This window comes from Nymphalis io, chromosome 15, assembly GCF_905147045.1.
Source record: "Nymphalis io chromosome 15, ilAglIoxx1.1, whole genome shotgun sequence".
Taxonomy (NCBI): Eukaryota; Metazoa; Arthropoda; class Insecta; order Lepidoptera; family Nymphalidae; genus Nymphalis; species Nymphalis io.
This window is the reverse complement of record NC_065902.1, coordinates 4055107-4075293: the sequence shown is the minus strand read 5'-3', so window position 1 is coordinate 4075293 and position 20187 is coordinate 4055107. Positions and strand designations below refer to the sequence as shown.

Here is a 20187-nt window from a genome sequence, read left to right as displayed (position 1 = left end):
TATAATTCTTTTTTTTTTGTTTTAAAATTTACCACTGCTTTGTGTTAGAACATAAAGATACCAAAGCTTTTTTTGATTTTATATTTTAGACCCTTTTCTGGTGGGCCTAACCTCAAATCCAATAGGAATGAAGTAAACAATTTATAATCCTTTAATTTATGAGTTCGGCACTTTACGGCATTCGGTTTAATTATATAAACATATCGCAAATAAATTGAATACGTTCCTGAATATAATACCGGATATACGTCACTGAAAGTCATTAAGTGGCCGCGACGTGAGAGCATTATTGTATGTTATCAATTCTCCGTGACAAATTCAAAGTAAACATTTTGTGGGATTAATGACCAATAAAATAAATTAGTTTCGACGGATTCCGCTTCACATGATAATCAATTGAATAAAACGTTTTTGTTTTATTATCATTATTAAATTTTTTAAACACTTTGAGCTCATTAAACATGAATGTGATTTATTAGGGTAACGCTTGGGTTTGTTGATGATTTATCTCATATTCTATTGAATATCTTAAACAAATTATTACATGCAATTTATTAAAACAGCCCATGTGTTTTTGGACCCCAAATGGACAATAAATGGTCTGCCTGGTGGTAAGTGGTCACCACTGCACACACACACCATTAATCATTCAATATACCACCAATGCGCCGCCAACCATGAGAAGTGAGTTCTTCCGTCAAGAAAATTATTTCTTCCTCAAGCAAATTAATTTAGCGATCCATCTCGGTGTAAACTTCCAGTGCTTAATTAATAAATCGCGAAGGCAATAAATTTTAGATACACGCATGCTAGCGTACATAAATCTGTATCAGATTGGAATTCCACGCATTAAAAATATGAAATCGATTTACTAAGCAATATATTATACTATTTATGATACGTCAACTGCTCTTTGACGTAGCGGCCAGTTTTTAAGTCTGCAGATCTCGAGGTCGTGTGTTAAAGTTTCGGGTATGACTAATAAGAAAAAAACTGGTTTTTTTTTCAAGAAATTCTTAGCAAAAGCCCGCAGGTTTAAAGTTGAAAGTTCCACTTCCGTACTTTCAAAAGCACATTAAGTCGTTGGTTCTGTATCAGATCTCTCTTCGCTAATTATCGATCCCATTAGATGAGAGAGTGATGCACCCTTTTTTGTTTACTATTTGAGACCAAAAACGTTCTTATTTAAATTATATTAACTCATTAAAATATGAAGGATACCATCAATTCTGAATTTAAGTATTTTTTTTTGTATAGAGATACTATAATATACGTATTTTACAATAACAAAAATAATAATAATTTGACGAGCCGGTTGGCGTGGTTGGTAGAACACTTGCCTTTCACGCCGAAGGTTGTGGGTTCGATTCCCACCCAGGACAGACATTTGTGTGCATGAACATGTCTGGTTGTCCTTAGTCTGGGTGTAATTATCTATATAAGTATGTATTTACAAAAAGAAAAGTAGTATATGTAGTATATAAGTTGTCTGGGTTCCATAGCACAAGCTTTGTACAAGCTTAATTTGGGATCAGATGGCCGTGTGAAAAATGTCCCAGGATATTATTATTATTATTAATAGATTTCGTAACGCGACATGTATAACTATTAACATGTAACAAATATATATAGTATTTAAACATTATATCATATAAATTGAATTTATAGTATCTTATAATTTATAAGTAACTAGCTACAAGTCTTCGCACTAATATAGTTATATATAAAACTAGGTAACTAGGCGTACACCAGTAAAACTCTCTGTCGGCATGATTTTTTCTGACATCTTTAACATACATCGTTATATTTCAGCCAAATTATACACATTAATAAAGTATACACGTAAGCCTTCTTCATAATTTACTCCGTCTATTCATAACAACCATACGAAAAAGCTTTCAGTAGTTTTTTAATTTATCGCGTTCAGACAGGCAGACGTGGCGGTGGGACTTTATTTTATAATATCTAGTGATATAGGTAAACGAGAAACAAAGTTAAACATAAAAAATAAATTTATAAAAAAAAATAAGTTATTTTGGGTAAAAAAAAAATGGATGAAAATTGGTATGTATTCACCGAGAAGTGATCGTTAAGTTTTTTTTCTAAAAGTATATACAATGTGAATTATGAAATATGTCCATGCCAAGTACTGATTTTGATATATTTAGCACATATACCTATATAGATAACGTGACAATTTCCGTGATCAGTTTTTATGCTTTCGAAATATATAACAACAGGGAACGCGGAACTCATATCGATATGCAATCGAAAAGTTCGCTGCACTTTATTATATAAAATTTTATGTAAAGTCAGCCAGACGTTTTTGGTAAGGCTATCCATGTTAAATCATGGTCTGAAAGAAAAGAAGTCAAGTGAAGGCCCGCTGAACACTTCGATGAGTTGCGATTGCACCCAAAATATGTATATCCCAGACGACAATTAAATTAATTTAGATTGATGCGTGAATTAAATTTTTACCTCGAAATCTTTCAATTCGAAACAAATGGATCACATGCCTTTGAATGATTCCCTTCAAAAGAAAAATATTCTGAGCTATAATAAGACAAAACGTTGTTTCAATAAATAATAAAACGAGGCCAAGATGATAAAAGAGAGCGACGATTGACAGTCCTCTACGAATGATGTTAAATAAATATATAACATTTGATCGATGAAAAAAATAACTTTATTACCTATTATTTATTACTGCAATTCATGAGTGTGTTGTGTGTGTGTATTTGTTCTTCTTTCACGTAGCAACGGAACAACGTATAGACTAACGATCGATAGGATATTTGTATAGGAATAATATATGGACTGAGGACTGCTATAGGTTTTTTATGCCGAAAAAAATATATGGGAAACGGTAGGGCTAAAAAATTTGGGCGCAAATCTTATCATAGATACCAAGATAATCTTATACACAATTACTGCGTTCATTAATTAATTGGATATATTTCTGAGACAGCCTATACAGCGATACATAATAACAATTGATAATATAAGTATTGTGAATAATTATTTTATGCTGATTATTAAATTATTTTTGTTTTTTTCTATTTACAGCCTTCATCATATACTACGCATTCCAAACAAGTTTCTTCTGGCTGAACGTAATGTGCTTTGATATATGGAGAACCTTTAGGTAATTATAAAAAATCAATATTATGTATAATTTCATGTATACAATAAAAGGTTAATTTTTAGCACAATTTACAATTACAGTTGTAAATTCAAATGTGGATTTCAGAACGGTTGCGCCAGCGTCGCAATGCGGCCGGCCCCACCCGTAGGTTCCAAGTAAAGTTACATCAAAGAGTATGTAATTAAAGCGTTTTAAGAGTTGGGACTCTCATTGGGATGAAATAAAATGTAAAGCATGAAACGAACACTTTATCTGTATCAATAATATGAAAAAATACTATCTTGCTACCAACATGAATGACAACAATTTATTTGCTTTACGGGTATTATTAGGCATTGTATTTAATGGTTTTATCATATTGGCAGCTGTCACCGTCGTTAATTTATCATTAAATAAGTTTCAATACTATTTCAAATTTTAAAGTGAATTTGTACAGGTAGTACACTAAAAACTATGAGTTCTATAAATATTTTTTATTATTTATGTGATCGCAACAAAATCCATGTAACTAGTAATTTTTTCTGTAATTTCAAGGGGGAAATATTACTAATTTGGTAACATTGTTGGGTGTCCGTTTCATAGAACGTTTTTCACGATGAAGTTTCCCAGCCTGGCGCTCGTTAATGGCTGATTGTCCGTAACACCGGCATGGCTAACTTTTGCAATCCATCGGTAGAATTATAAAAATTAATAGTGTACAATCATGTTATGTTAGATTCGAAATATGCTTTTTACATTTTCTCTCAATCATCGTTACAGGTTTTAAGGTAATCTTATAGCATGATTAGAATTAGTTTCCTCTTTATTATTATTTCGTTATAAATTAATATAACAGAAGAATAGAGACATGTAGGATAAACCAGCGTTATTAGTTTTTTATTTAATTTTTTTTTGTGTATATAAAAATCATGTTTTCTTTTACATTTTGCTTTTGATTGAACTTTTATATGTAAGAAATAGACAAAGAAGTGGAACCGCACACTAATTTTTAAATTAGGAGAAATGAACATAGTTTTTCAATAATTTACTTCAAGCAACGAAATGCAATTAAATAACGACTTGAGCTAAAATGATTAATGTTGATAGGTGTAAACGAACGGTGAGTTCCGTCGTCTAAAAGTCATTAAAACCAATTTCTCTATGAGAGATTCCCTAAGAGAGATTACTTTGACGGATGATCATCTGTCTGACTCTATCATCGTAGTTCAAAGTTTTTATGATTCTAAAATGAAATTCTCCATTGTAGTTTAACACCATCAACATTAATTTCAACTTTTAGATAATTAAATAATGTAACTTTAGTTTTAATTCTCGAACGTTCGTAGTCGATCTCTCCAAATTGATATTCTTGATAATAGTTTTTATACAAAATAACGAGAGCGTCCATTATTTTCTATTAAATGACTGAGAAAGCGCTAACATACTACTATATGCATGAAGTATTTCAATCACAGAAACACATCGTTTTTGATTATTTACTTTTGATGTTAGCTACTAGAGCTCACTGAAAACACTTAAATAGTGGTACATATCTATTACCACAGGGATATTTAGGTGGTCCCTATTTTTGAATATTATAAAATATTGTTACCGTATTTTTCTATATTTTGAATGATAAAAAAAGACAAAAAACGCAATCGAACCACAGACAAATACGTGGGTTTATTTCATTTTGCCAAGGTAAAACGTAGCAAATGAGTGTTAGGAAATTGTATTTCATTATCAGGGCCGCTTGACTTAATATGTAGCATGGTTCACTGAATAGAGAACAATGGTTGATATTTTTGTCAGCAAAATTAACTGACTGGTAAAAGTATAATACTGTTATTGTTTACATTAAATTATTATTGTATTTATTTTACATTCCGAAAACAATGTGAGATTCTTATAAAGAACATTACTAACTTTTCATATTTTCACCTGAGCTTTAAAATATTAAAAAATAAATCTTGTGAATCTCTTGAATTTTCTTATTTTTTAAGAATTATTATTTGAATTTTCTTATTTTTTAAGAATTATTATTTAAAAATTTTACACATATCTAAAAAGAAGTCGAGGTGTTCCATATGTTGAGGCTTAATTTATGTTTACGATATTGATACAGTATTGACAATAGACATACTCAGGATGGTTTTGCAAAGATATTCAATATGGATCTACACGTTTCTTCATAAATTTCCTTTAAAATTACAATTTTTATACTTATGTAATATATTAATTATAAACAACATTTCCTGTTGTGAATTCAAAACAACGCATTACAAATATTGGCATGACATTATATACCTAGCATGATAATATTATTTAAATCTAATATGTTTAATGTATATTGGTCGTAATGTTGCATATTAGAAGCTCGTGTATTGTAACTTACGATTTTAAATGTTTATATGTTCGCTTATTTGAGTAATGTTTGTATGTTTAATGCAACCCAAGGATTGGAACCCTTGCTCAACAATCTCAAAGGTAATAAAAATATACTTCGAAAATGCCAAATGTTCAATTTAAATGTTTTCATGTTATCTTTTGCTGTAAGTGCATGTAATTAGTATTTATTTTTTATATTTCAGCGGCTACAGAGGAGGCAGTACGAATAAAAGGCGCGAGAGGCGACGTTTTGCGATGTACGGCGCGTATGCCTGGGGCGTACCAGTTATTCTAACAGCAATCACTGTTGCTTTACAATTCAGTGATGTGCCTGATAATATAATCACTCCAGGCTTTGGCAGCCGACGTTGCTGGTTCGACAGTACGTTCTGCATAATAAAGATATTTATAGTAACATAAGAATAACACATAAATTGGTTGTAGTAATTTTTGTATGTCATTTAAAATTGTACTAGTACCTGTCACTGACAGTAGTTCCGTTTTTACAGATTGGCTCAGTGAACTCATATATTTCTTCACCCCTGTGTTCGCGTTGGTGATTTGTAATGTGGTGCTGTTCTCGATAACAGCACATCGAATCCGATCTATAAGACAGGAAACCGCCATATTAAAAGGGGCCGAATCTTCACGAAGTGATAAATTAAAAAAGGACAAGCAAAGGTTCGATTTCATTTCATTATTATGTTTTTGAGCTTAATGTTGATATTTATGACATAAGTATATAGTAACTGTATTTTCGCTTATTATTGACGTCTTCATTTAATTACTCAAAGTACTTCAGAGAATTGTTCTATCGGTATTGTATTAATACAGAAAAGAGTAACACCCATGAACTCCCAACTACGGGTCTATAAGTAAAATTGTTTTTGCTTGTCTTGTTTGCTGAAAAGGTTTTAAGCTTATTTCAGCGTCAAGTTTATTATAGCAGTGATTGGTCACCTAAATGAATACATTAAATTGGTTTGGTCTATTTGGTATTGAATTTTTTACTATCTTTTCTTATTATAAATTTTAAAACAGATACGGCCTCTATTTAAAGCTGTTTGTTGTGATGGGGGTGAACTGGACGGTTGAAGTGATCAGCTTCGCAGTCGGCGGCTCCAATTGGTACTGGATTGTTGTCGACGTCGCAAACATTGTTCTCGGAATTTATATCTTCTTCATTTTCGTTTGGAAAAGCAAAGTTCGAAATTTGATCTCCAAAAAGTAAGTATTTTTTTTTTTTTTAACTTTCATATCGTGTCGAAAAATTTAAATGCGATTTGATCTGAACTATTATTTATTTATATATATATATATATATATATATATTATATGTCTACTCATTTGTCAAATTCCAATAGCTTGGTGGTGCAACTGCCTAAAGTATAAAAGACATTTGCTCAAAAATTGCTAATTTTATTAGATCCTGATCTCTTGATTGTTTTGTGATAAACATTACCAAAAAGTACCGTTACAATCACTACGTTTTAACCCTTACAAAAGCTAAAGACTTTGTTGAAATAGTTGTTTCTTAGGAAAACAAAAAGAGATGCATTACTAATATAATTAAAATAATAAATTAAAACATACAAATATATTTAAAGTAAATTTGTGTAATTTATCAACGTTTTTTTTTCGGAAAAATACAAACTTCGATGATTTTGCAGGTTTCAAACATTCTAAAAAGTATTCAAATATAAAAACTAGAAAAATTATTAAACCAATTATGCCAAAATGTGTCAAAACATGGTAATTATTTTGTAGGTTTTTTCAGTTTGGATTGTAATTGTTGTTTCAACTAACTTAAGTGTTACAAATTGTATTATAGAATTTTTTTAACTTCGGTTAAACTCTTGAACATGTATGTTTTTCGATTACTTAGTTGGTTTTTCATTGTTTTATAAACGTGATGAATTGTTATGTTGTACCTATAAATGTTGTGGCTTACAGTGGACTCATTTTGGCATAACTGAATCTAATAGCTTTAGGATATCTTTTGCGATAAGCAGACAAAATTTAATCACTGATTTATGTCAAGGTGGCGAAGTATTCGTGGTATTCCTGCAACCGAAAGGAGCTTAGGGAAGTGGGCGACACGGTCCAGCTCAGCACCCACCGAGGACACGAGAGTGTCTGCTGACGAAACGGCTATTCGATTGAAAGATATGAACTAATATCGAGGTTAATTAAAATGCCACATTTTTGGAAAAAATCATATATTTTTATTATTCAATTGAATAATTGCATCAGTACAGGCGAGGCCACATCTATTAATCTTTATATTTGAAATCTTAACAAATTTCTTTGTTTCAGATGCTATTTATCACTTAGTGAAAACTCAGTAAAAACTTCCAACTAAAAAGGATTTTAAAACCATACCTCAGTTATGAACACTGCTAGTCAGTTTTATAAAACGATTTAGTAATAAGTTAATTATAAATATTTTGAAGTAAAATGAATGAACAAAAAAAGAAATCAAGACGACTTATAAGTTTTATTCATATTATTAAGTGTAGAGTTAAAATAATTACTTACACTAGACGTAGCTTTATGTGATTTTAGTATTGAACGTTACTTATTCCAAATGCTTAGAAAAATTATATCACCAAATTATACCAGAAAAAGGTTAGCCAGAAAATTTTATTTTAAAATAAAGTTTCTTTCTAGGCAGTAGGCATGGGGGGCTTTGCCCACAACCCTAATTCAGGTCGATATAAATGCCTATCGGTAAATGCAGGCAAAGCCTGAGCATGATTTTGGCTGGGGCGACATATATGAACCTTCTCCTTTGTAGGAATGCAATTTATCGATCGTAAATGGAGTCCGTAGTCCGAATCGCATTTGGTCGATTTTCGAATGGGCATGATATTGTCGTGATGTTAACTACATAAATCACATAATACTTATCCCAACGAATCATATTTGACCTTTTAAAAGGGAATTATATTTTTTACGCGTTCCGTATATTTACTAATAATTAAACAAGTAACAATCGCGTGTGGACGTATACGCCCATATTTTTAATTCGAAGTTTATTTTATTTTTACCAGCTAGGTAATATATAACCATAATAATGTCTTGTGGACCGAATTTCGGCCACAGATAATAATATATTCCAGTCATTATATATATTTTAAATTTCAGTCTCTTAATTTTTACTCTGCTGTTCGATATCTTAACAAGTTTCATGTTATCGAAATAGTACAACGTACATACAATTTGTAAAAATCGGCCTGCTCGTTTCTCTTGCATACATATATCATTTTTTTTTTAAATAATAAACGAAGTTGTTTTATAATACAAAAAAAAAATGACAATTTTCAGTGTCCATATAATTAATATTAAAAGTACAAAGTATTTGTACCGTTTAAAAAAAATTTTAAATTTTAAGATATTTTATATAATTATAATATATATCTTACGGTAACATAAGAGCACTATTTAATTGTATACCATGAAATTAACTTACTATTTTTGTGCATTTGGCTTTAAGATAAACCGTTGTATTACATTATGTAGGTAAGTGGTATATGTTAATATTTATTTTAAGACAATACTCTTATGAGTTGCAATATTGAAGTTTTTCATACTTTAATTTGCAGTATTTCGTTAATATTGACAATTACTATATAATTAATAAGTAATTCGGAAAGCTTAGCTTAAGAGGCTTACCGAGATTGCAACAGATGAACGTTTTGCCACTAAATTTCCTTTCTTATTTATTTATTTTTATGTCGTTTAATCAGACGAATTATAAGCAATAAAGAAAATATTGTTAGAAAACCTGTATATTGTTGGATGAAATGCTGTTATGTACGTACATCCATCCTCAATGGAGCAGCGTGGTGGAATAAGTTCTTCTCGGCAATAGGCAGGGAGGCCTTTACCGAGCAGTGATTCTTTCACGGGTATTACACTTGTATACCGACTTAAGCATTCTAAGTGTCATAAAAATTGTAATGTAAAAAGAATTGTATTTTTTTTTAATGTAATGTAAGAATCATAAAATTAGTCTTAAAGCATAATGAATGTTAATAGAATAAGTTTTTAATGTTTAAAAAATAAATGGCTTTCAATAAAACGTTTATTAACCTGCAAGAAATATTATTCTCTACCTCACATTTTAATACTAACTATAAGCAACGCCAAAGGTTTAAGCTACTCATCCTCGCGCGATCAGAATGGAATAAGACCTTTTACTTATTTTAGTGACTGGATTAATAATGATTGGAGACTAAAATATTGAAAAGCAATCACGAAAAATAATTCTGGTAGTTAATCATATATACATATATAATAATAGATAAAGTAATAATACGAAAAATCGAAAGTTTACGTTTAAAAAAAATGTCGCAATGAATATTAAATGCTACTAGCTGAACAAAAAATGTATGGTATAATTGAAGAACAATAGATAAATGTTTGTCTACATGCTATTAAAGAGGAAAGGTCTAAATCTTATTTGAGGGCCAAATATTACACATGCAAGAGATTGTTAGAAATCTTGGACTACTTCTTGATGCTTCCTTTTTCTGGGTACCTCAAATTGCTGAAATGAGTCGTAAGATTTTCGCTATCATTGGTTTTTTAAGGCGATGGAAAAACCTATTGCCTATCAAGGCAAAGATCAACTTAGCTAATACGTTCCTCTTACCAATACTGGACTATGCTGATGTCTGCTACATGGATTTAACTGAAGACCTCCTAAAAAAATTAGAACGGCTGCAAAATATAGCCATAAGATTTATTTTTGGTCTGCGAAAGTTTGATCATGTCTCTGAGTATCGGTCTCAGTTAAAGTGACTGCCAATTAGACTACAAAGAAATCTACACTCCTTATCTCTTCTCTACTCTACTCTTTATATCGATCATACACCATCTTACCTTAAAGAACGCTTTAAATTTCTTGGTTGCGATAGCGCACACAACCTGCATTCTTCGGATGATAATAAACTAGTTACCCCCTGCAGCCGGACACAAACCTACAGTAACTCTTTTACTGCAAAAACCATCAAACTTTGGAATGCACTACCTACAGATATTCGGCAGTTGAGTTGAGATTCATTGAGTATTTTTAAATACCGCTTGAAAAGTTATTATTTGTCCATTTCCAAGTAAGGTATGTATGTATGTATGTATGAAATAGTATGTGGTGGTGGTGTATATATAATTTTATACTCTATAGTTATTTATAATATGTATATATATATATATATGTATTTGTTGTTTATACATATGTATTTGTATGTATGTATGTATTATTATATGTGGTTAGTGGGATGTAGATATGTGTAGTTTATTAAATATTTAGTACAAAATTCTTTCACCAAAGGTTGTCTGTTAGAGATCGCTATAAGCGATAAGACCGCCTTTGCGCACCATTTTTTATTTTCTTTTTCTTTGATTGTTTCCTACTTCTCTCATTTTATGTATATGTTGTGCAAAAAGTGTTAAATAAATAAATAACTTTAGGATAAAGGCCTTAGATACAGTATCAGAACGAATTATCATCAACTATCATCATAAAGTCAAAGTCAAAAGATATATAACAAACCTACATACTTATAAAAATAATTAACAATCTATATAAATAGTGCTTTTTACAAATAGCGGATATATTATTTTCTCCATCAATTTCACTTTTCTCTACTGAATATAAGCGCGTTTTTTCAGATTTCACCTGTAGCTCCCGCAGTTTTGAGGGACACTTATTATACGTATAGATGCATGACACATGTCCATACCTCTACACTCCTTCGTTTTGTTTTGACATAAGCACGACCAGTCCATTACTCAGCTGACAATGACATTGACAATATTGACAAATATATTATCAAGTAAATAATTTTAACGCGGTAGACTTTAGACCTAACAATGATAATACGTTACTGATAGTGCAAAAAATAGATATTACAGTTGTAGTTGTTAATTATTTTAAAATACCAGATTGTGTATTTATTTTTTCGCAATTGCGGTGTTCATAGGTAATGATAAACAAAATGACTTTCATTCATCAGTTAATTATATCATATTCAACGTAGGTTATGGAAAAAAATTGAATACATTACTACCTACTGTATATTCAAAACATATTCTACAATTTCATTACTAAAACCCTTATATCTTGTGTCATGTATAATATAACATATTGTGTGTCTGTCTCTGTAGCTTTAGTTTCAGTTATCATTGCATATTTTATTTTATCTAACAGTAAATCAGGTAGGTTTCATTATTATTGGTAACGTAAGATTTATTATGTAGATTTTAATAACTTAAAACACTTTTACAGTTTCAATGGCCAACAATGGAATTATATTTGTGTCGAATGCTGCCAAAGCCCACAAGCTATGTTCAAAAGTATCGAACCTTATTAAGAGTGTATTATATATAAAATTTGATAGTGGCCCAGAGAGTACTCTGTCAATTATAAATAAACAGATTGTTAATATATATTCTAAAGTAAGTTGATTGCTATAATAAAATGCTTATCACTTGATGACAATGTGTGAAACTAACAGATAAAAAAATATATTTCTTTTTTAGTGTTGGATGTATGATGTCAGATTAATGCTTAAACCAAGGGACACACTAACAAAAATAAAAACAAATTATCCTATTCAATTAATAATGTATGATAAAGAACTATCTAAAGAAAGTGATCAACTTGTAAATTCTCTTGATAATGTTCAAACTGAAGTGCTGTTACAAAGTTTAGGTAATGTGTAATTTCCTAATTTTATAGTTAAATTTATATTTTTGCATGTCATTTATAATATCATTGTTAAATCAATGAATTGAGATTAATGTAATAATACAATTTTGTCCACTCGACAGATGATGAAACTCCTGCAATGGCATCATTAACAAATGAAGAGGTAAAAACATATGAATATGTTGCACTTGGTGGAACATTTGACAAATTACACAATGGTCACAAGATTCTCCTGTCACAAGCTGCACTTAGAGCTACCAAGCATGTCACAGTGGGGATAACTGATGTAAATATGATTCAGTGTAAGGAAAACCTTAAAACAAATTTCAGACCTTTTTTAATTTAGCTTTAAAACTAAAAATTTTTGGTCACTTGATAATGTCCATTACTGCTTATACACATTGTCGCTTCATGAAACCATACCTTATACAGTCAAAGCACAGCCAATATGGAATCCAAAGTGTCCCTTGTGACAACAGCAATGCACTTTTAGGGACAATTTTTGGTAGATAAATGCCTAAAAACTGGATAGCCATGTATCACAGCCACATGACCATTGAAAATAGCTTTATTTTATTAACTGTCATATTATTTTTTATTGAAATAAATAACATATTATTAATTTTACTTTAAATCTAGATAAAAATTGCATCATAATCATTCACACCTTCCTTATGCCACCGTTGAGCATAGACATCTCTTTCTGCAAGTCAAGTTGGCCTCGGTCCCGCACCAATCTGTCCTAATTTACACTTTGACATTTTTGGTGTTTTTTATCATGTGAAATTAAAAGGTCTTCCAAAAAAGTCTAAATCCATACCATATTTTTCTCTACTTCATTAATTTGTAATATTTTACAGCGAAAATTCTGTGGGAGCTGATACAACCAGTTGAGCAAAGAATAAAAGCTGTTCTTGACTTTCTGACTGATATAAACCCTGATCTTGAATATAATGTGTTGCCTATACAAGATCTATATGGACCCACTAAACATGATCCTAGACTGCAGGTTTGTTTAACAATACTTTAAAAACTTAATATAATATTTACTTTGTGATAGAGCCAAGTAGCAATACTTGCTTTTTTTTAATGTTGCGGTTTGAAGAGTGAGTGAGTCAGTGTAATTACAGGCAAAAGAAACTTAACATATTCGTTCTCAAGTTTGGCGGCACATTTTCGATGTAAGCCAATGGGCCAATGAGTGGTGGCAAACATTTACCAACAGGTTGGCCTTGCTAGCCACATATTTTAAATAAATTAAAATATAAATAATGTGTGCTCAGTTAATGACTCTTGTGGTAAGCACAACTTTGAAACTCACTCTACTACATAACTAAACGTGTGTGTGGTTATTGATTATAGTCTGCCGAAGAACATTTGTTATGTGTTCAAGAACTGATTTCCATTTTTATTTACATTTACGTGTATCACTGTGTTTCAGCTGATAGTAGTAAGTGAAGAAACAATTCGTGGAGCTGTAAAAATTAATGAGAAGCGAAATGAGAATGGTCTCAACAAGCTAGATATATATACAATAGGACTGGCTGAGGACACTAACAAACAGTCAACAGAGGAGGAAAAAAAAGTCAGTTCCAGTAATCAACGTATGCGATTACTAGGAACTGTGTTAAGGGAACCTGAGGTACATGATAATGTATTATATAATTGGACATTGATTTATGAAAATAAACTATGACTTCTTTACTTATAAACGTTGCTTAGATGCTGGTTAGTAAAACACCAATTTCTTCCTTTCTGTCATTATACATTTGACATACCAACTGAATAGGAGATATTACATTACGCAAGTGTGAGCGCATACACTATATAGCTATGTAGCTATATGTAGCTTCAATTCTATGTTAAGACTGTTTTGAGTGTATTAGTTTTTTTTTTAATGTAATGAAATGAAAGTACCAATTGCGATTTAAAATACTGAGAAGTATAGCATACAACAGTGTTTTTTTTTTTTTTTTTATAGAATAGGAAGGTGGACGAGCATATGGGCCATCTGATGGTAAGTGGTCACCAAACGCCCTTAGACATTGGCATTGTAAGAAATGTCAACCATCGCTTATAGCCAATGCGCCACCAACCTTGGGAACTAAGATTTTATGTCCCTTGTGCCTGTAATTACACTGGCTCACTCACCCTTCAAACCGGAACACAACAATATCAAGTATTGCTGTTTTGCGGTAGAATATCTGATGAGTGGGTGGTACCCACCCAGACGAGCTTGCACAAAGCCCTACCACCAGTAAAAAGTTGTTAGGAAAACTTATTTAGAAAAAAATAATAATATAAAATTAAAATGATTATGATTATTATGATCTTGTGTCAAAAATGATTATTTTTTCAGCTAAATCCAAATATTCCAGACTGGCCCTATGTCATTGGTTTAGCTGGCGGTATTGCCAGTGGGAAGAGTAACATCACAGAAAAATTAAAGTAAGTTTTAAAGCCTCTTATTTTAATAATTTACAACTCCAGTGTTTCGGAAACACGAGTGAATTGGGAAACCCGACGATCGGTAGTCACCAGCCCCCAGACATTGGCACTGTATAAAAGGTTGCATGGTATCTAATGCTTATACCGTACGTCATCAATCAGAAACTAAGATGTTTCGTACTTAACCATTGTGTCTGTAATTACACTGGATAGCTTACAAACGTAAGCGAAACTTGATGTAGAAATGGGTACCACATATCTCAAGTCTTCAGTAATTTAACCTATAAGTGGGCGGTATCAAACCAGACGGCTAAAAATTTTTTTCCCTACAAATATATGGTAATCAATATATCCTTACCAATTATAAGCAAATTATTTTAGATTAAAAGGAGCAGCTGTTGTTAATTGTGATATTATCGCCCATGAATTGTACGAGCCAGGGTTACCATTAAACCATACAATAGAAGAGACTTTCGGCCGTGACGTAATCACCGAGAGCGGGGAAGTGGACCGGAAGAAACTTGGCAGTATTGTCTTCGGTGACAAGGTAAACATTTTATTAATCAATTTATTTTAAACATTTTGAGTTAGTTTCGCTAGTTCTCGTCTATAAAGGATATTTCATGGTATTTTTTTCCCGAATCAGTGTTTTTTTTACAGAATAGGAAGGCGTACGGGCATATGGGCTACCTGATGGTAAGTGGTCACCAACGCCCATAGACATTGGCATTGTAAGAAATGTTAACCATCGCTTACATCACCAATGCGCCACCAATTTTGGGAACTAAGATGTTATGTCCCTTGTGTCTGTAATTACATTGGCTCGCTCACCCGTCAAACCGGAACACAACAATACCAAGTATTGCTGTTTTGCGGTAGAATATCTGATGAGTGGGTGATACCTACCCAGACGAGCTTGCACTAAGCTCTGCCACCAGTAAAGTTTTGATATCATTGTTTTGAATTTGAGTGGCTGTTGTCCGTGTCTTCGTTCAGGCGATATTATATTTCTTGTAGCGTACCATGCCACGTTCATGGGAATATATCAACAAAATTCATGCGTGTCCCATAAACAACTTTATTTTCAAATCAGTCAGGTAAATGATGCACCAACGCAAACAATACAAAAATTATATTTATACAATACATTATTTTTGGTACGACTAGCTGTTACCCTTTAACGTGATCTCTTTCGTTTCGTTCAATGTTCTTTAATAATATAATAATGTCCTCCAGACCGATTTCGGCCACGGCGGCCAATCTCAAGAGAGATTAGTCAACTACGCAGGAGATATTATAGTGCACGAGTATGTGCGTAAACACAAGTGCACTCTCGATTCCCTAACTCTCATAATCCGATGGGACGGCAATCTGACACGGGAAGAGTTCAGGCGCAAGACCAACGGCTTTACGTGCTTTTCCGAGGCACGGGAGGGAACTCACTTCCAACTTCCAGACTCCGGGCTGCTATTAAGAATTTTCTGATAGAAAAACCCAATAACTTTTTATTGGCCCGACCTGGGAATCGAACCCAGGACCTCCGGGTCTGCGGCCTTACATCATGCCACAAGACCAACGAGGCAGTCATAGTTAATAATACAAGTACCATATTAAATATGGTACTTGTATTTACGACATAATTGAGCTATCCTAAATTTCGATAGAATCTGTGGAGCCATTCGAGTGTTATTGAGTTTAGTTGAGACTGATATGTTTCGACATTGCTTTACCATGAAAATTGTATTCTTCATGGAGTAGATTCTTGTACGTTTTGTAGTGAGGTGATAACTCAATATTGATGTATTTTTTTCGTAACGGGTATCTAGTGCAAGATATTTTTAGTCTCTGTTCTTCCATTTACAATACAAAATAAATTTTCATAGGACCAGTTAGAGAAACTCAACCGTCTCGTGTGGCCGGCTGTTATCGAAGAGGCTCAGAGGCGGATCAAAGCGCTGGGTGAACAAGGATACAAAGTTGTGGTGATGGAAGCTGCGGTGATGGTAAGGGCCAAGTGGTACACATATTGTCACCAACTGTGGTCTGTCATCATACCACCGGCAGAGGTGAGTGCTTTACGTTATAGTCCATTTTTATAACGATTTTTACCTTACATTTTTTTTAAAATTGATAATCTCTTAATTTTTTAATTTTAAGACTTAATATCTTCGCCAATAGTCAACCAATTAATAACTCATTTGATTGAAAAGCCTAAAACTACAGACTGAGCTCATTTTCAATTTTTAGACAAATAGTTACATCAAAGGTTAGAAATCTAAGGGCCACGTCACTTGGTTACCCACGATTAATTATACGAAATATGTCAATTTATTACCACTTAGTGTACAAATATATGATCAATAGGTTTGAATGGGGTTTGATCCAGTGTCACTACTGATATAACTAATATTTTAGTTTCCAAGTTTGGTGGCGCTTTGGCGATGTAAGGAATGGTTAATATTCCTATAGCCAATATCTTTTGGCAGTGTTGATCGCTGACCATCATGTGGCCCAATCTGCCCATTTTATAAAACAAAAAAACGATTACAAATAACTTTTGAGTGTAGTAACCACAGTAAGTTTTTTCTTAATTTAAAAAATATCTTTTATGTATCGTTACAGGCAATCAAGAGATTAAAGGAACGTAACAATTTGACAGAAGAGGAAGCCAAGCAGCGCGTGGACGCGCAGCCGTCGAACAAAGAACAAGTCGATGTAGCGAATGTTGTCTTCAGTCCGTATTGGAGCTACGAATACACGCAAACACAAATAGATAGAGCATGGGATCAATTACAACTGTACCTAAAAAAAAGAAAATAACTGTAACTGTTCTGTCTACAGTGGGTCTAGACCAGCGATACTCAACTTCTCTATAGGGACCATAAACTCGTGTTAGTCATGGGCAGTCACGCGGGCCGCAGATAAAAAATACTTAGGTTATTATTTCTTAGGTTTCGGGATTGTTGCAAATTAAATTAACTATGAACGGATTTATCGCGTATATTTTAACATTTTTTTTATTATCATTCATGACGTTTCAAATACTGCAGTGTCCGTGGCCACAGGCAGTTGTTTATTTCAAATTATTTAGATGTTAATAAAGACCTTTGAAATTTAAAATAGTTAAAAATAAAGTAACGCCAGATGGGCAAACAACAAAAGTCCGGCGGGCCGCAGGTTGAGTACAGCTGGTCAAAACAAAGCTACTTATCGATTGACAATTTCGGCCAAAATGTCTGGTAATGAAATATCTATGCTATTTATCATGATCAACAGTTGACTTCGAAATGGAAATCACTTCTGCAATTTTCAAATGCACTTTGTTTAGCACCCTGGTGTATTATTGATAGATTGATTGTGCCTATATAATTCTAAACTAAAAGAAATGTTTGTTTTTAAGATATATAAGGTTGATGGCATTTTTGAAAAAGTTTTATACTTGTTATATTTATGTATAGCCTATTCCAATCACAGGAGGATTAAACAATTTTGACATCGAATTGACGAGATATCATTGTTCGAGATCTTGTATAATCTATGGTACTCATAATAGATTCATAAAAAATGGCGTTTTGAAAGTGGGCGATATTTATACTTTTTGAAGTAAATTTAAAGTGGAATTAAGTAGTAAGTGAAATAGTATTGTGTTATAAACAAAAATATATGAATCAAGAACTGTTTGTAGTGTACAAATACAGTAGAGCTTTTATCAAATTGCATGGAGTATTTAATTGTAAGGTTTGTTTATCTTTAGTCCTTCTTCGATTGGATTGGCTGTAGCTTATTGCAATTTGCAAACTAGGTTACGAATGTGTTGTATAAGCTATCTGTTAACATAATCTTTTTGTCGAAAGAAAAGCCCTAATATATTGTACGTTAAATATTTTTTTCTGTTACTTTTTTTAAATGTAATAAAAAGACAATAACGTCCTGTAACTCTAAGATTAATTGGACTACTGGTTCCTTACATTTGTATAAAATATTTATTATTATAATCTAGCTTATTTTTTCCATCATTAGTTGTCATTTTTAAGTTATTAAATTATAATTATGTTTCCCAAAATTTTGAAGGTAAGCTTAAACATGCCATAGATAATATTTGATAATATATTAAGCAATACATTTTACAAAAATTTCTATGATGATTATATAATGTTAATATGAATAAATAATGTTTTCAAAAAGTGGTTAATCGTTTCATCCACTAAATGCCCAATGTTTTTAGTCATATAACAATTTTATTCAATAATAATGGAGTTTTATAATCATAATCACATTTATATTCATGAGGCAATACAGATTGATCAACATAATGACAGTTCACAATCTATAGCAGTCCCATTACAATAACAACGTTCGTATGAGCTGCCAATTCGATCAACTTCGTTAAAAAATCGTAATATTTATTGATAAATTTAAAGATGAAAATAAAATTAAAATATATCTTATTAATTTCAATAATTCGAAACGTTATTATTAATTCCGAACTTATTCCATATTCAAACAATATAGAGGAGCAAAAGAGTAACATTATCGTAAGTATTAATCGTTTAATTAGCTGCTATTAATATGTATTTATACTCTGTCCATTTGGTTATTCGTTTTTGACATTTGCCTTAAAACGTAACTATTCCATTATTATTTACGACTTCTTTACATATATTGTAGTACCTTAAATGTTTCAGTTTTTTTAATCATTACATTCTATGGCACTTACTGCATGGCTGCGAGTGAGCAAGGTCTATGCCAGTTAACTCAGTGACGATAATTACGTGTAATAGGCGTATAATACAAAGACTTAAGACTAATAATAAAAAGAATACAATTATATATGCAATATAAATTATTCGTTAATAATAATAATTTGTTGACTGCGTCGTTGGTCTAGTGGCATGATGTAAGCCCGCAGACCCGGCAGTCCTGGGTTCAATTCCCAGGACGGGCAAATAAAAAGTCATTGGGTTTTTCTGTCAGAAAATTCTCAGTAGCATCCCGGAGTCTGGATGTTGGAAGTGTGTACACTCTCGTGCCTCGGAAAGCACGTAAAGCCGTTGGTCCTATGCCTGAACTCTTTCCGGTCGTGTCGGATTGCCGTCCCATCGGATTATGAGAGTGAGGAAAGCGCACCTGCGATTGCGCAAATACTTGTGCACTATAATATATCCTGCGCAGTTGGGTAATCTTTCTTAAGATTAGCCACTGTGGCCAAAATCGATCTAGAGGACATTATTATTATATATTATTCGTTATCTTCCGTCATGGAATTTTTGTCTAATAAAGAGCCTTCGCGTAAATATATGAATATTTACGCGAAGACTCTTCATTAGGCAAAAGTTAAATAAATAAATATATGAATGCCGGAAGCCATATCTCATTGAAATTCGATACTATTAATCATATAGGTATACGTTTTATTCCAATGTTTCAAAACATATTTCTTAATATATATTATGTTGACTTTTTCAGGCTGAAATTGTACTTCAAAATTTGAAGTGTAACGGATGGAATA

General features: G+C 32.1%; 2 protein-coding genes across 3 annotated transcripts in view; both read left to right on the top strand.

Annotated features, from left to right (window-relative positions):
* LOC126773640 (G-protein coupled receptor Mth2-like) overlaps positions 1–9560 on the top strand; it is a 28928-nt gene extending 19368 nt beyond the window's left edge. Inside the window, exons 4-9 of the mRNA XM_050494638.1 lie at positions 3070–3148; positions 5719–5897; positions 6025–6196; positions 6557–6742; positions 7557–7699; positions 7832–9560. Coding sequence (XP_050350595.1) covers positions 3070–3148; positions 5719–5897; positions 6025–6196; positions 6557–6742; positions 7557–7692 — 752 coding nt within the window. The 3' untranslated portion in view covers positions 7693–7699; positions 7832–9560. The remainder of the gene's footprint in view (positions 1–3069; positions 3149–5718; positions 5898–6024; positions 6197–6556; positions 6743–7556; positions 7700–7831) is intronic.
* A 1798-nt stretch (positions 9561–11358) lies between these two features.
* On the top strand, positions 11359–18771 carry LOC126773639 (bifunctional coenzyme A synthase). Of its 2 annotated transcripts, none has more exons than XM_050494636.1 (10): positions 11359–11502; positions 11808–11977; positions 12062–12233; positions 12353–12532; positions 13091–13239; positions 13672–13872; positions 14590–14678; positions 15060–15225; positions 16562–16744; positions 17301–18771. In XM_050494636.1, exons 2-10 carry the CDS (start codon positions 11813–11815, stop codon positions 17496–17498), a joined length of 1503 nt encoding a protein of 500 aa, XP_050350593.1. In that variant the 5' UTR covers positions 11359–11502; positions 11808–11812; the 3' UTR covers positions 17499–18771. The 2 variants fall into 2 exon arrangements, with proteins under 2 accessions (XP_050350593.1, XP_050350592.1); XM_050494635.1 differs by lacking the exon at positions 11359–11502 and adding an exon at positions 11573–11737.
* The last annotated feature ends 1416 nt before the right edge of the window (positions 18772–20187 follow it).